Source organism: Lissotriton vulgaris, chromosome 6 (genome assembly GCF_964263255.1).
Source record: "Lissotriton vulgaris chromosome 6, aLisVul1.2, whole genome shotgun sequence".
In the NCBI taxonomy this organism is placed as follows: Eukaryota; Metazoa; Chordata; class Amphibia; order Caudata; family Salamandridae; genus Lissotriton; species Lissotriton vulgaris.
Genome location: NC_141694.1, coordinates 1,494,422,070 through 1,494,436,090, shown reverse-complemented (window position 1 = coordinate 1,494,436,090; position 14,021 = coordinate 1,494,422,070). Strand labels below are relative to the sequence as shown.

Here is a 14,021-nt window from a genome sequence, read left to right as displayed (position 1 = left end):
TAGGTGGCAGGGCCCTTGTCAGGAGGCCGATGTAGCTTGCACCACCCACTGCCCCGACATTGTTTCCAATAACAGAATTAACACAACTACAAACCTAGTCTTATTCGGGGAGGTGCAGTGCATGGGAGTGGAGGAATTTCGCACATGAAGCATTACACTCCTACTAGTGTGACAATTTCGACTATTCCAGGTACTCACAGCTATAGAAATAGCTCTGGAAGCAGGTATTAGTTATTTTGAATGTATATTGAATTAATAAACAACGTGTGTGTGTTGATCTGTAAATTGTGTAAACAGCGCCACTATGTGGCAAACTGTCGTAAGTGTGGGCTTGACAATTAAATGCCGTTGTCAAGCACAGGAATCCACAGGCTCAAATTAAGCGCTGTCTGTCCAGTATGGGTAACATGTTCGTTTAATCAATAGAATATCCCATGAACAAAAAACATGGGAAACCTAACAAAAAGTGACCAAGGGGTTACTAATGCTAAACATATTTATAATTATCTGCATGTAAAGGGATTGAAGGGTGACAAATAATGGGAACACTAATAAAAAGTTGCCTAAGGGGCAAGAAAGTAGATCATATTTATAATGTCTCTACTTTATCATCTTAAAGATATAAAAGCAAAGAATGTTAAGACAGCCCATGATAGAGATGCTTAAAATGATGGTATGAATTAACAGGAATACAATTAATCTGGAAAATCCAAATTCTAAAGCGAATGCCCAGAGGACATTTTATCGTTTTGTACATGTTGTAAATTACAAATGAAGATTGGGGTATTATATTATTTAATCACAAACCCCTCAATCAGTTATGGTATATGGAGCATTGACTCTACAGAAAAGCAAATTTCAGATCACTTTGGGATTTAATAATAATATATCACCAAACGAGTGTTAATATGGACATTGACATTTTGCTTGTTTAAGGTTTATCACACTACATTTGTTGTATGGTTAGAGTCTCACCTTAGCCGCAAGATCCCAGATCCTTGCTGTACCATCATAGCTTGCAGAGATGAAAATATCTTTGGATGGATGCACTGCTAGGCCCCAGATTTCTCCTTCCATGTGGCCGTTAATCAAGATGTTAGATGCAGCATTTTTTTCTCCAACTTCAATTACTTCGCCATCTTTGGTTCCCACTAAAATCTTACCCTGTTCGACACAAAGAATATATCTCAAAAACAGTAATTTTTGATTAACAATGAGGAGTAAATCATCCAAGCATGTTAGTCCCAAGTCATAAAATGTTTTGTGAACCAAACCTAAATGAAACATTTGTACGCAAAATGTTGCATCTCTGCCCGTAAATAAAAAATCAAGGTAGGAGCTATGCCAGATATCCAAAATGTGATAAATGTATATACAAAAAAATCTAAATGGGAATATTTACATAGTTGGTAGGTTCCTTAAAATTCTGGCATGGGCTCAGCTAGTTCCTGCCCTAGTGAACCAATATTGGATACCCCCACTGAAACCAGGCAGAATCTTAGTCTGCTGAAAGTATTGCCTTTTAATGGCCAAGTCTGAATGGAATGCTTGAATGTGACAATAGTGACATGGAACTGCATGGTACTTTGACATGAGAAAGGTACAGGAAGTGAGCAATGGGGATGGAGACATTGAAATCCAGTTCTGTTTAATTTTATACAATGTTCTCTTTATTGACTTACTTTTCCTCTACACACAGAGCGCACACAGTCCACAGTCTGTCCAGTTTCAAGCTGAAATGCTCGACAGCGCTTCATTTCCTGGTCCCACAGTTTGACAGCTCCTCCCTCTTTGGTCCTACAAACAGAAATGTCAGCCAAAAATCATGTGTCAATCAAACCAAACTTCTGTGCAACAAAAAACATGCAATGCTTTATGTGCGAAATTCCTCCACTCCCATGCACTGCACCTCCCCAAATAAGACTACCTGGTGCAGACAGTTTTAAGGAAGATTAAGTGACGCTTACAAGAAAATGAAACGTCTTTCTCACTAATGTAACAGAAAGTTACATTCTAGTACAGACAGGTTGACAAATATTATTACCTATGGTATTTTACGGCAAACCATTAGCAGCAAAACAGTTAAACTACATTTTAAACATAATAGAAACATGTCCCAGGTCCGAATGCACAGTCACGTTCTAGTACTCAAGCCCACTATGCTATCACCAATAGACCTCCAATCTATATATACAGGTCAATCTTTTGAACCATTATCTGACGACTCTCCACCTCTTTTTTGCTGTTAATAAGAGACTACCACAGTTTTTGATTACTTTTATTATCAGTAGATATAAAATAATGTTTAGGTTTATTCATTATTTTACTTGTCAACCTCCACTTGGAGAAAAAGAGGGAAATTAAATTGATTATGTCTAAGGCAGGTTTGGTAATACTACTTCTAAAACAAAATATTACAAATGATGTACAACACTAGAAAAATAACCTTTTGATTTACCAAGAATCATTATGATTCCAAGTGTAAGAGAGCAAAACGCTGAACATCACTTTTTGAAAAGTAAGTTTTGCACAATATAACTTTATTTAGTTGTTAGTATGTATGAATAAATACATACTTAAGAAGTTGTACTGAGCACATTTCAAAGCACATCATTAAATGTGCCTTAGAGAGAGATAGGTGATGTACCAGGACAGCCACTTAAGGAGCAATTTTCCTATTTTTAAGGGACTGGTATTAGAACTGGCAAATCAAAACAAATGTTTTTCATAATCTTTGACGCCTCAAAAAATACAATCAGACCCCTGAACCCTCACAGGAAATAGGATATGTTGTGGAGCAGATCAGAGCACAGATGAGGCTTGATTGTGGTGATTTTATTGTATACATACATCTGAACATTGCTTGATGTAAACCATGATTCAGCTGGAAGTCAGTGTAGGGTTCTATTCCGATATTCCGTATCTTTTGGATACTGTAAAACATTGTCTGGGGGGCATAAATATAAACAATGTCCCTATTCTACTCATACAATACTGTATTGTGCTTTGGGGGGGGGGGGGGGCAGTGAAAGGCCATGGTCTGCTTTGAAACTGAAGTTTGTACTTTTAGGGCTGAATGTTCTCACCAAAGACAAGAGGAGTAGCAGTCTGCACCTTAAAACATCACATAAAGTGACATCACATGAACTCCAGTCTCAAAGTAGTGCTACCTTATGGCTGACTGGTGAGATCAGAGAAAACTCATGGAAAGTTAAATATATAATTAGTAAATACATCAAGAACCTCACATGCAAAGAATCATGGGGGTAAGAGGGAGCCAAGATGGTTGCCGTTCCAACCTATGGTAACCTCAAAATAATACCCCTTGCATCAATCACCGTGGCTTAGAGTACCTTGCCATTCGTTCCTTGTTGGTTCCTGTCAGAGCATCTATGGTGGTCATATTTACCTGTAGCTTTGCATAGAGCTTAGCAGACAGTTCATCTTAAAGCGGATTGTTGCAAAAGCATGTGGATCATAATTATGACTGTGTGATGACCTCAAAAGGAAATGTATAATGGTAGTACTAGAGTGTTGTAATGGAATTATGCAAATATGGCTCATAAAACCTAACAATTAACGTTTGGTAAGCGGATGGTTTAAGAGGTCTAATGGTTTATTTAAGTAATTGATTATGATGGAATTGCTTGGGTAGGTAAGGACTTGCCTCTTGCAAATGATGTACTGAGCCTTGAGGGACACCGCGGATGTGTTCTTGGATTCCAAGATGAACTGAGGTAGGCAGATTCTTTGGGTTCTTGCTCTTGACCTTCTCCTACAAAATGGAGTTGTACAGGACACCTCTCTAGCCTCACATACTTCCTATCCCACTCCCCCAAACCGTTGTTCCCATTTACCACCTGCAACAAGCATTCCCATGGAAAAGAGAATAAAGTGCGGAATTCTTTCCAGACAGATGTGGATGTATGGTTAGTCTCTATTCCTCAGGGATTAATGAAAACAGGTGGATTTAGAGGGGAACATCCTTTACAACGCAACTTTTACCACGCAGTGCCTTTACGACGCAACTTTTACAATGCAAACCATTACAACGCATTGAGCTGGGGGGCGCTCTAGGATAGGGAATAGGTTTAATTTACTATCCAACACCTTCCCTACTATCCACGGGGACTGGAGTTGGAATAGTAAATTAAACTATTCACTATCCAGCGCCTAAAAGCACTATGCGTTGTAAAGGCATGCGTTGTAAAAACCGCGTTGTAAAGGCATGCGTGGTAAAAGCATGCGTTGGATTGTCATACATCCGGATTTAGGTGTAGATATTCCAGCCCAAATTTCTTAATCCAGACCACCCAATATCGCTCTACTTAAATCTACATAACTTATAAATGATCAGAGACATATTGTTATAGTTTCCTCTAATTGACATTCTCCTAGCCACTCAGCAGCAAACAGGGCTGTGCAGGGGGGAGAAGTGTGGGACAAGGGGTCATTTCCTTGGTTACTTTTGTGTGCTTAGTGCTGCTAGAGCTACTGCCACATTTTTTTGTTAATTAATGTGAACATGAATTTGGAACCAGGTACAACTGCAGTTGCAATTCAGCGTTCAAATTTTGCTTAAAATTACATCATAAAACAGAATGACTGCAGTGGTTCTTGATGGTATGACACCACCGATTCTGACATAACTAAACAACCATTTAAATAAGAATATATGTTCTGGGATTTATCGTTCAATAAGCTCAACAAATTGTAAGACAAATAGTGTAACAGACCTCCTATGAAAGTTTTGATGACTCCAAGCAAAAGGGGAAAAGACTACAAGTGGCATATTACAAAAAATATATATATTGTATCAATATACTTTCAAACAGTAAATGCAGGGAATGCATATGTAAAATCTCCACTTACGGTCGCTCTTTTCCTCCAGTGACAATGAGCCCATCTCGAAGAGTTGTGTACATTGTAAAGACAGGCCCAGTGTGAGCTTTGGCCACCAGTCGTATTAGAAAGTGATCCTTCCACACATACACATCTCCATTTATGGCACCTGTAAAAGTTAGACTATTCTGCAAGTAAGAGAAAAATATAAAAATTGAGAACAAACTTTACTTACAAACATTTAAGCAGATCCTGGTGCAAGGGTTCAGCTATAGTTTTAAATATAAATGTTCAAATAAGCAGTATGTTGTTCAGTTGTGTACAATACAATGCAATTTTGAATTAATCTTCCATTGTTACTGCTAAAGTAAGTAAAAAAATCTTGGTTACTTATTCACAGTCAATCAATCAATCAATATTCTTTATTCGATTTAAAAAAAAAATCATACAAGTCAGAAACAGTAAAAAAACAAACAATTCATAGATGTCGACATCAGCACAAGTTACATTTGGATTGCTTTAAGACCCCAGAAAGATAACATGATAAAAAAAAGCATACTATGGATGTAGTTAAAAACTGTAAAAACAATAACGCAGGTCTCAATTCATTGAAATTCATGGGTTTCAGAAGTGGACATATGAATTTAAAACGCAGGTAGTTGTATTTCGGACAGGTCAAAACTATATGTAAAGTATCATTAAAAGGGATATTATCACATTCACACAAAGACAGCATTGAATCTTTAAAGCAGTCATGATTAGAAGGCAGTAGCACCGGAAATAAATTAAACCTGAAGAACGTCGATAAACGTCGCTGGTGGGGAGACATATTCCAAATAGGATAAGGCTCTAGTCCCCTAACAGTTTTCACTAGTGTTGCATGACGTACTAAGTGTTTTTTTTTAACGCTATAGCGTCAGGGTCTGCTGCCGCCTGAATTACATTCAAAGAGATCAACAATTGGTAAGAATGAAAACTTACACTATTGTTAATTTTCAAAATTACTTTTTGAAACCCAAAAAGTTGGAAACCTTGAACCCCTGGTGTCAGATCTCACCCGTGTACAGATTTCGAGTTTTAAAAATTCATATGAGACATGGAGGCTCCCAGATTTTGTGACGGCTTACGGGCAGTGGCTAACTGGATGAATTCCAACTGTCTCCAGTTAAACACCAAGAAGACTGAGATTATGGTAGTTGGTAAGCAGGTGGCATTGTGGGGCGACAAGTGGTGGCCTTCTGAATTGGGTGTGACTCCTTCCCCAGCATCAGAGATAAAAAATCTGGGGGTATGGCTTGACCCGTCCCTCAGTTTTGTCTGTCATACCAAGAAGGTGGCGGCTTCTTGCTATGGCATTATCAGAGGACTCAGACCAATCCTCAAATTCTTTGATGCATCCACTAGACAACTGGTGGTTCAAGCATCAGTGTTGTCTCGGTTGGACTATGCCAGCTCTCTACTGGCTGGGATCAATCAATCAGAACTCTCTCGGTTGCAGCGAGTCCAAAATGCTGCAGCCCGAGTGGTGATAGGCCTGCCAAGGCGCTGCTCGGTGTCTAAATCTTTGCGCTCCCTCCATTGGCTCCCTGTGCACCAGAGGATTAAATTCAAGGTCCTTTGCCTTGCGTTTAAAATTCTCAAGGGTACGTCTCCCCAAATCTTGGAGAATTTGCTGACACCATACCCTCCTTCGCGTACCCTTAGATCCCTGGGTCAGAATTTAGCAGTGGTCCAGCGTTTCAGACTGAGTAGAGCTGGTGGCCGCTCTTTTCGAGTTCTGGCGGCAAGCTGGTGGAACTGTCTCCCCATGCATATCCGGGTCATCGATGAGCTTCTCCAGTTCAGACGGGCCATCAAGACCTTTTTATTTGTTTAGCTCTCATGCTGTGGTCTATTCTTCTGAGTTTCTTTAGTGTTGTGTTGTGCTTGCCTTGTCAAAGCGCCAGGACGCCCCTTTGCTGGGGCAGCTGTGCACGGTATAAGTAAAAATAACATAACATAACATATAGGTTTCCATGGGTATGTCTGTAAACCTTTGAATGTCAGTTTTGTCTGCGTACTCCTAGAAAACTGTCATAATTTCATTGTGTTCACAGGCTGAGGCATTTCTTAACAAGCAGTTGTACATAGTGTAGAATTGCACATGGGTGAACGTATTTTTTTGCCAGACCTGACAACTTAAGACTGTCATAGGTTTCCAGGCATACTCTTGTCAAAATGTTATTAATTTAATTTTACTCGCATGCAGGGGCATTTCTGCACATGATATTCTACGCAGTGCACAATTTCACATGGCTATATGTCTTCCCTTGCGTGCATTACCCCATGATTTCCATAAACAGTAGAATAAAACAGCAAGATGAAAACATAGTGTGGAATATAAACAGAGTCCATACACACAAATGTAGGGAGGCCTAGTCAAGCAGGGCATCAGTCTTAAAAGTCAGAATATATGCACTAGTACTTAGCAAAGCATGTCCAAGTACAAACTCTATAAACTCCTAGGATTGAACATTTCTCAAATAAGCAGGCGTGGCTGTATTCCACTGGTAAAACGAGCCCTTAGGTCTACCAGGCAATGGCATTTCTATTGAGAAGTTTTGATACAGAACAAGAGCCTTCTGTAGTCAGTTTAATGGAAACTAAGCCAGTGAGAACAGTGCTATAAATTTCAAAATGTTTAGATTTGGGCAAATCAAAAATAAAACCAAATACCATCTCTTCTTGTTAAGTCCTCGTGTTGGCTTGCTTCTTCATGCACCAGATGCAGAATGCCATTTAATTAAAGACACTTGTTGAAGGGTGTATCGACTCTTTTAAAATATTGCAGTCAACTGAAAGGTTCAGGTGACTGTATTGAGGAGTCAGAAGGTCAACTTCAGTGATAACAGGCCTTGGTGGCTAATTCTGCCTGCCATACTGGGGAGGATATTAGAACCAGTATGCAAAGGTAAGTGCATCCTATGTTGCATACTGACACTTTCAGGTCGTAGGCCCCTCACACTTCCTTAGAATCATAGACTGTAGATGGGAACTATGGGGAGCAAAGTTGAAAAATGTGCCAAACAATTGCCATTTCTGTGAGAGCAGCTTGTTATTTAACTCTTGGAACATTTCAATAGAGTTCTTTAGGTTTTGAAAGAACAGTTCTTCTAGCTTCTTTTCTAGGGGGAACATAGGGGCTTTCTAGAGATCATAAAGATGGAATGTTTATTGCTGATTGACCCATGAAAAGAGCTAAGGATTTGGCTGATCTGGCAGCATATAGCTGGTCTTTTCTGAAGAAGATCTTCCTGATTAGGAATAAAGAAATTATCCGGTTCTGGTGGCTTGTATTTTTCTCCAACTGTTTTTATGTAAAGAAAAAACAGAAAAGGTGTGCCTACTGTGTTTCCTTTGTTTTAGAACCAAAGAAAAACGTATACTTACTTGATGTTTTGGTTATAATGCCTCAATAATGACCTTAGACTCACACACAGGTTGGGTTGCTTTAAAATGTAACTAATTTGCCAACCCAACTAGCAAAGTCAGCAAAACATCTACTGGGGACATTCAAGATGGTAATTAGTCTGGAATTGCCAGTACTTTGATAGTCAAATCTGATTTGTCATCATAATCAATAGGTTGATGCCCACTAAAAGTTAATTTAATCTCCTATTGTGATCAGGGCAAGGGTGTTTCTTCCTATGTCCACTAACAGAGGATGTGGGTCCCTTAGGCGATCATGTTTTTAAATTTCTTTTCTTGGAAGCACCTGGCTGTGGTTTCTCCAGTAGACCCTCTTTCTTGGCCTCCTGTGCCTGGGCTTGCATAGCTTTGTAGGTGGCAGGCCAGGAGGAGTAGGCAAAAGGAGGGCAGGCACAACTACTAGTGGTTCTGCTGCCTCCCGAATGGGAAGCACTTTAGGTTACTGGAGATGCTTCAATTAATCTTCCAAAGCCAGAATGTTGTAGGGTCTAGAGAGGGAGAAAGAAACTTGATCCTTGTTCTTGACTTTGTATGACATTGAGGTGTACATTCTCAAGGTTAATGGCACTGAAGGGGAAACCAGGGATTTTTACAGTGAAATTGATTGTTAGGGGAGGTCAAGGGGCCCTAAAAGGGGTTACGATCTGGTAGCATCCAGAACAGATGAGAAGGAGTCTTGCTTTCGCATCCAGGTGGAGCTAGAGTACAATAAAGGTACTTTCCCATTTCGACCTGAGGAGAACTCTGGTCATGTCTCCTATATGGCATCTCTATAGTTGTTTTGCACTTCTTGATGGATGAGGATCTGGAAAGTATATTTCCAAACCTTATGCTCATTCTTTTGAGACTTCTTTTGCCCTTACTACCCACAAAAAGCCACCTGTCAAAGAGAATCAACATCATGTCTGAGGGTGGAGGTCGAGTGGCGAAAACATCTTGTCAAGAGACATTCAGTGAAACAAAAACACTAAAATTAAGTTTCCAGTCAAAAATATTCTTAGGGAAAGCCTGCTCTTTTTGGAAATCTTTCACAGCGAGTCAATAACAACTGCCTGTTGGATCACAATAGGACGGTATAGTTTCTAGAATTCTACTTCTTTAAGACTTCATATGTTTAATACTAAGGTACAGTTTCCTTTTATTTTTTCAAAGATGGTTAACTAATTGTATAATGAGCTAAATTATATAAATCTTTGCCTGTTATAGGCGTGTTTTCATTGTTTAAGCTATTTTTCAAAATTGGTGTGCTGCCAGGACCCCAGGAATATTGCAGAATTCAAGCGCTTATGAGTTCAGAGAGAATCTTGTGCTGAGAATTCTTATTCCCATGTACTCCAAATAATCGATCCAAATGTTATTGAAATATTTCCTCTGAGAAGTAATATTTGTGCTGAGGATATGCGACCAGGACATGTATAAATAAACAAAAGAAGCATATGGCTATCTTAAAGCCTATTTACATGGGGAAACTCATTAAACAATGAGGCCTTCTGACTAAATGACATTGTGAAGATAGAACCAAGTTGGACGCTGCAATTTAAAATGTTTAGGCAACAACGTGTGATCACAAAACACAATAAAAGTGTAAATACGAGTAGCTCTACAGTGATTAAAAAAGAAGCATGAAAAAGCCAATGTCATGAGTCCATGGACATAATAACAGGACACAATCAGTCTTTAAAGCACAACACATTTGGTGTAATCTCACAGTAGCAAATAGTAGTTCTTTACGTGATGCTAATGTGAGTGATTAATGACACAAACGGTGGGTAATCATAGGTGCATGGCATGCGAGTAGCCACTCAGTTTTTCACTACTACCAATTACATAATGACTTTGTTCTACATCCATAATATATAGTCCAGATGTTACAACAAATCATTTTTCATCATATTTTCAAGATAACAAACATTTGATGAATTAAATAATGAAAATATGAGTCACTCTGTGCAGCATAGAAGATGTTAGAAACAGGAATAATTTGCACAATTTCAAGTAACATTTTCAAATTTCTTAACACAAATCTACTTACAGCTCCAAAGGCAACAGAGAGCATGGTTTGCATTTTGGCATTGTCAACAGAACCAACAACTCCTTTTCTATAGAGCAAGGCACTTCCTGCCAAAGTCCAAAACTTGATGTGCTTCACGCCAACGGACACAAACTGCGAGTCTGAATCAGGCCGGAACTCAACGATAAATATCCTGTCCATGTGACCTCCTCTGCTGGCCACTTTGGCACCTGTTTTTGAATGAATTCACTTAAATATTAACATATAGAGACAAAAAATCACATCTAAAATTAAAAAATAGCCACAGTAAATAAATCAAGCATTTGCTATGCAATAGGTCTCGCGTTTGTTAAAGTTAGAGTCCGGGTGTTGAAAATAACAATGTTTTTACTTTTGTTTTTTATTTGCAGTGGAGTTATTATATTTGAATTGGATTATTGCCAATGGTATAAAAAGTTATTGGCATTATAAATGCCAATGTTTTTTACCTAGACATGTTGCAGGGTACAGTACCATATATGGCCAAAAGAGGTTCCATTGGAACTCGTTTGGCCACATATAGTACTGCACCCTGCAAAGCTGGAGTTATTGGATTATAAATGGCAATGTTTTTCACCAAGCCATGTTGCAGGGTGCACTATCATATGTGGCCAGAAAAGGTCTCATGGGACCTCTTTTGGCCACACATGGTACTGCACCCTACCCGTAATGCATTGCATACAAGACACTACCACAAGTACATTTAAATAGCTGTCTATATATACAATTAGTAACTTTGAAAATGTGACAAAAGAATTATTATATTAATTTCCGGATTCAGTTGTACTCTGTGTGAAGGTGATGAAGGGAAATGTATAGAAGGTCTCATATAAATGTGAGATGTGCTAGTGAGTAAAGTATCCACTGCCAGCTTTGCTTAGGGCCAAGCATGTTTCCGGCCTGAAGCCCTTTAATAAAATAGATCTCTGAGGCTGTAATTAAATCCTGGGGAGTAACAACACATGTAACAGTGGATGTCCTCATAGGTTAGAAGAAAAGACAAGGAGGCACTAAGGAGGGACTACTAAGCCTACTGACCAATGAAAAGCCAACATTTACAAAGGACAAGGACAGCAGCCAGTTAAAAAGATGGGCGGAAAGTGGGCAATGCTTTATGCACATATCCTAAGTACAATTAAGAAGGAAAACAATGGCTCCTGTAGAATTATACAAAAAGACTGTTGATAGAAATAACGCACAATGGCAATATGGGGATATCAAAAAAAGAAGCTGTCTACACATGTATCCCGTATGATATTTCATTGCATTATTTATATAGACATAAGGAAAACGTAATACAATGTACATACAAATATATATATAGACACATTAACAGGTGTTTTTAGTGTCCCAGTGAAATTGTCATAGAACCTATAATAATCCACATTTGTAACGTGCGAACAATCACCCGCAAGGGTCTCTAGGCGCTGGGGGCTGTCGGGAATTTTAAGCAAGCTATTGCCCAGAGTCACATGGTGCTGGGCTAATCTGCCACTGGCACCGGGGATAGAACCATGATCCCCAGATTCCGGAGTCTTGCCCTGGCCGCAGCGCCACACCTCTTCCTACGCTACTCTAGTGACATTACAGTGGCATATAAAAAAGGCGATTTCTATTTTTCATTTGTTTCATCAAGAAGAGGCGACCATGTAGTGTATGTACAATTTGGTCATCAACAATTTAGAGAATAGGAAACTGTTGTTTGTGGTCTGCCTCTTTGTACCTGCGACAGCGTTTCGACCCTTTGGGGATATAGGGTCTCCTCAGGACTGAACAGTGAGGGGACACCTGTGGGAAATAATGGTGGGGTAATGTTAGCTAGGGGGCATCTGGTATTAATGTTTCTTGTAGAGTAGACAAGCTGTTTGGTTTCCTAAGTACAGCATGTCTTGAAGAGATAGAGCAAGTGCTGCATAGGTGAGACCTAAAACAAATATTTTAATATTGTAAATGGACGAGAGCTCTAAATGACTTGGTTTGAGTTTTGCTCAGAAGCTGACAAAAATAGTTAAAGCTAGAACAAGCGATCTTAACCTGAAAATGCATACCATCCATTGGTAGGAGAGAAAGAGTCTCTAAAATATGAAAAACCATTTGATGGTTTCATGAGACGCTGAGGCCACACAAGTGATCAATGTACTTACTTATCTGACTTACAGATCATTTCCTTTTTAGGTTCTTCCTTTCCTTTCCACGTTTACATGGAGAGTCAAAAGTTATCACATTGCTTTCTAGATTTCATTAAATATGTTACCCACTTAACTAACATTTTGTTTCACTTAGGAAAACAACCCATCTGGTCCATGTATTGTCGACAACAATAGGTCAACAAGATTAAAGGACACTCAGGAAAATTCACAGAAATAGAATTTAATATGTCTAAAGGGATAAAACTGTTAATTTTATTGATTCATGAATCAGGTGTATGGTTCCTCAAAAAAGAAGAGTTGTTGCTCTTCTCCTTTTTCTTTCACTCTTTCTATTGCTGACAAATAGAGATACTTCAGCTTATAAGAACAAATAATATAGAATAGCTCATTTGAGTAATTTTAATAATTAGAACAGAAGTCTCCACTCCGATCATGCAGACCAGCTCAGCATCTCTGGTGGTTCTCTGCACACCCACAACCAGGACACCATCAGACAGCAGACGAAGAATAAGTGTAAAAAAGAAGAAAACAAGGCAGCAGGTCCTCTGCATTAATGCATGCAGGATCTGCAACAACATCCTGTCTGCTTCTCAGATTCAGGAAAGAGTCTTTAAAGAACACTACTTCCCAATGCTTTAACAGCTACCTCTTTTATCACTTTATGCTGGTCTTTGACCCTGTACAGCACTACGCTGGATTTTGGCTAGGCTTGCGCTATTGAAATACCACACACATACATACAATGAATCAATCAATCAATCGTAACATTTGTAAGGCGCACTACTTACCCGTGAGGGTCTCAAGGCATTGGGGGGAGGGGAAGGCTGCCATTGCTCGAAAAGCCAGGTCTTGAGGAGTCTTCTGAAGGTCAGCAAGTCTTGGGTTTGCCGTAGGTGGGTGGGGAGGTTGTTCTAGGTCTTGGCGACGAGGTGGGAGAACGATCTACCGCCAGAGGTCGCTCTTTGGATGCGGGGGACTGTGGCGAGGGCGACCCCGGCGGAGCAGAGCTGACAGGTGGGGGTGTAGAAGCTGAGTCGTCTGTTGAGGTACGCTGGTCCGGTCTTGTGGAGTGCCTTGTGTGCGTGGGTGAGGAGCTTGAAGGTTATCCTCTTGTTGACGGGGAGCCCGTGCAGGTCTCTCAGGTGGGGTGTGGTGTGGCTGCAGTGAGGGATGTAGAGGATCAGGCGTGCAGATGCGTTCTGGATGAGTTGCAGCCGTCTCAGGAGTTTGGCCGAGACTCCTGAGTAGAGGGTGTTTCCGTAGTCCAACCTGCTGCTGTTGAGGGCCTGGGGGACCATTCTTATCGTTTCGGTGGGGATACACTTGTAGATCCTACGGAGCATGCGGAGGGTGTTGAAGCAGGAGGAAGAGACGGCGTTGACCTGCTTCGTCATGGAGAGGGTGGAGTCGAGGATGACCCCAGGTTGCGAGCGTGGTCGGTGGGTGTTGGAGCTGTCCCCGGTGCGGTTGCCCACCAGGAGTCATCCCAGGCCAAAGGGGTGGATCCGAGG

The 14,021-nt window shown here is 40.1% G+C and overlaps 1 protein-coding gene across 1 annotated transcript in view; it reads right to left on the bottom strand.

The window, feature by feature from the left end:
- EML6 (EMAP like 6) overlaps positions 1–14,021 on the bottom strand; it is a 748,837-nt gene that overhangs the window by 25,447 nt on the left and 709,369 nt on the right. The window contains exons 32-35 of the mRNA XM_086927650.1: positions 10,343–10,551; positions 4,873–5,030; positions 1,683–1,797; positions 976–1,164 (exon numbers count right to left, since the gene is read on the bottom strand). Coding sequence (XP_086783776.1) covers positions 976–1,164; positions 1,683–1,797; positions 4,873–5,030; positions 10,343–10,551 — 671 coding nt within the window. The remainder of the gene's footprint in view (positions 1–975; positions 1,165–1,682; positions 1,798–4,872; positions 5,031–10,342; positions 10,552–14,021) is intronic.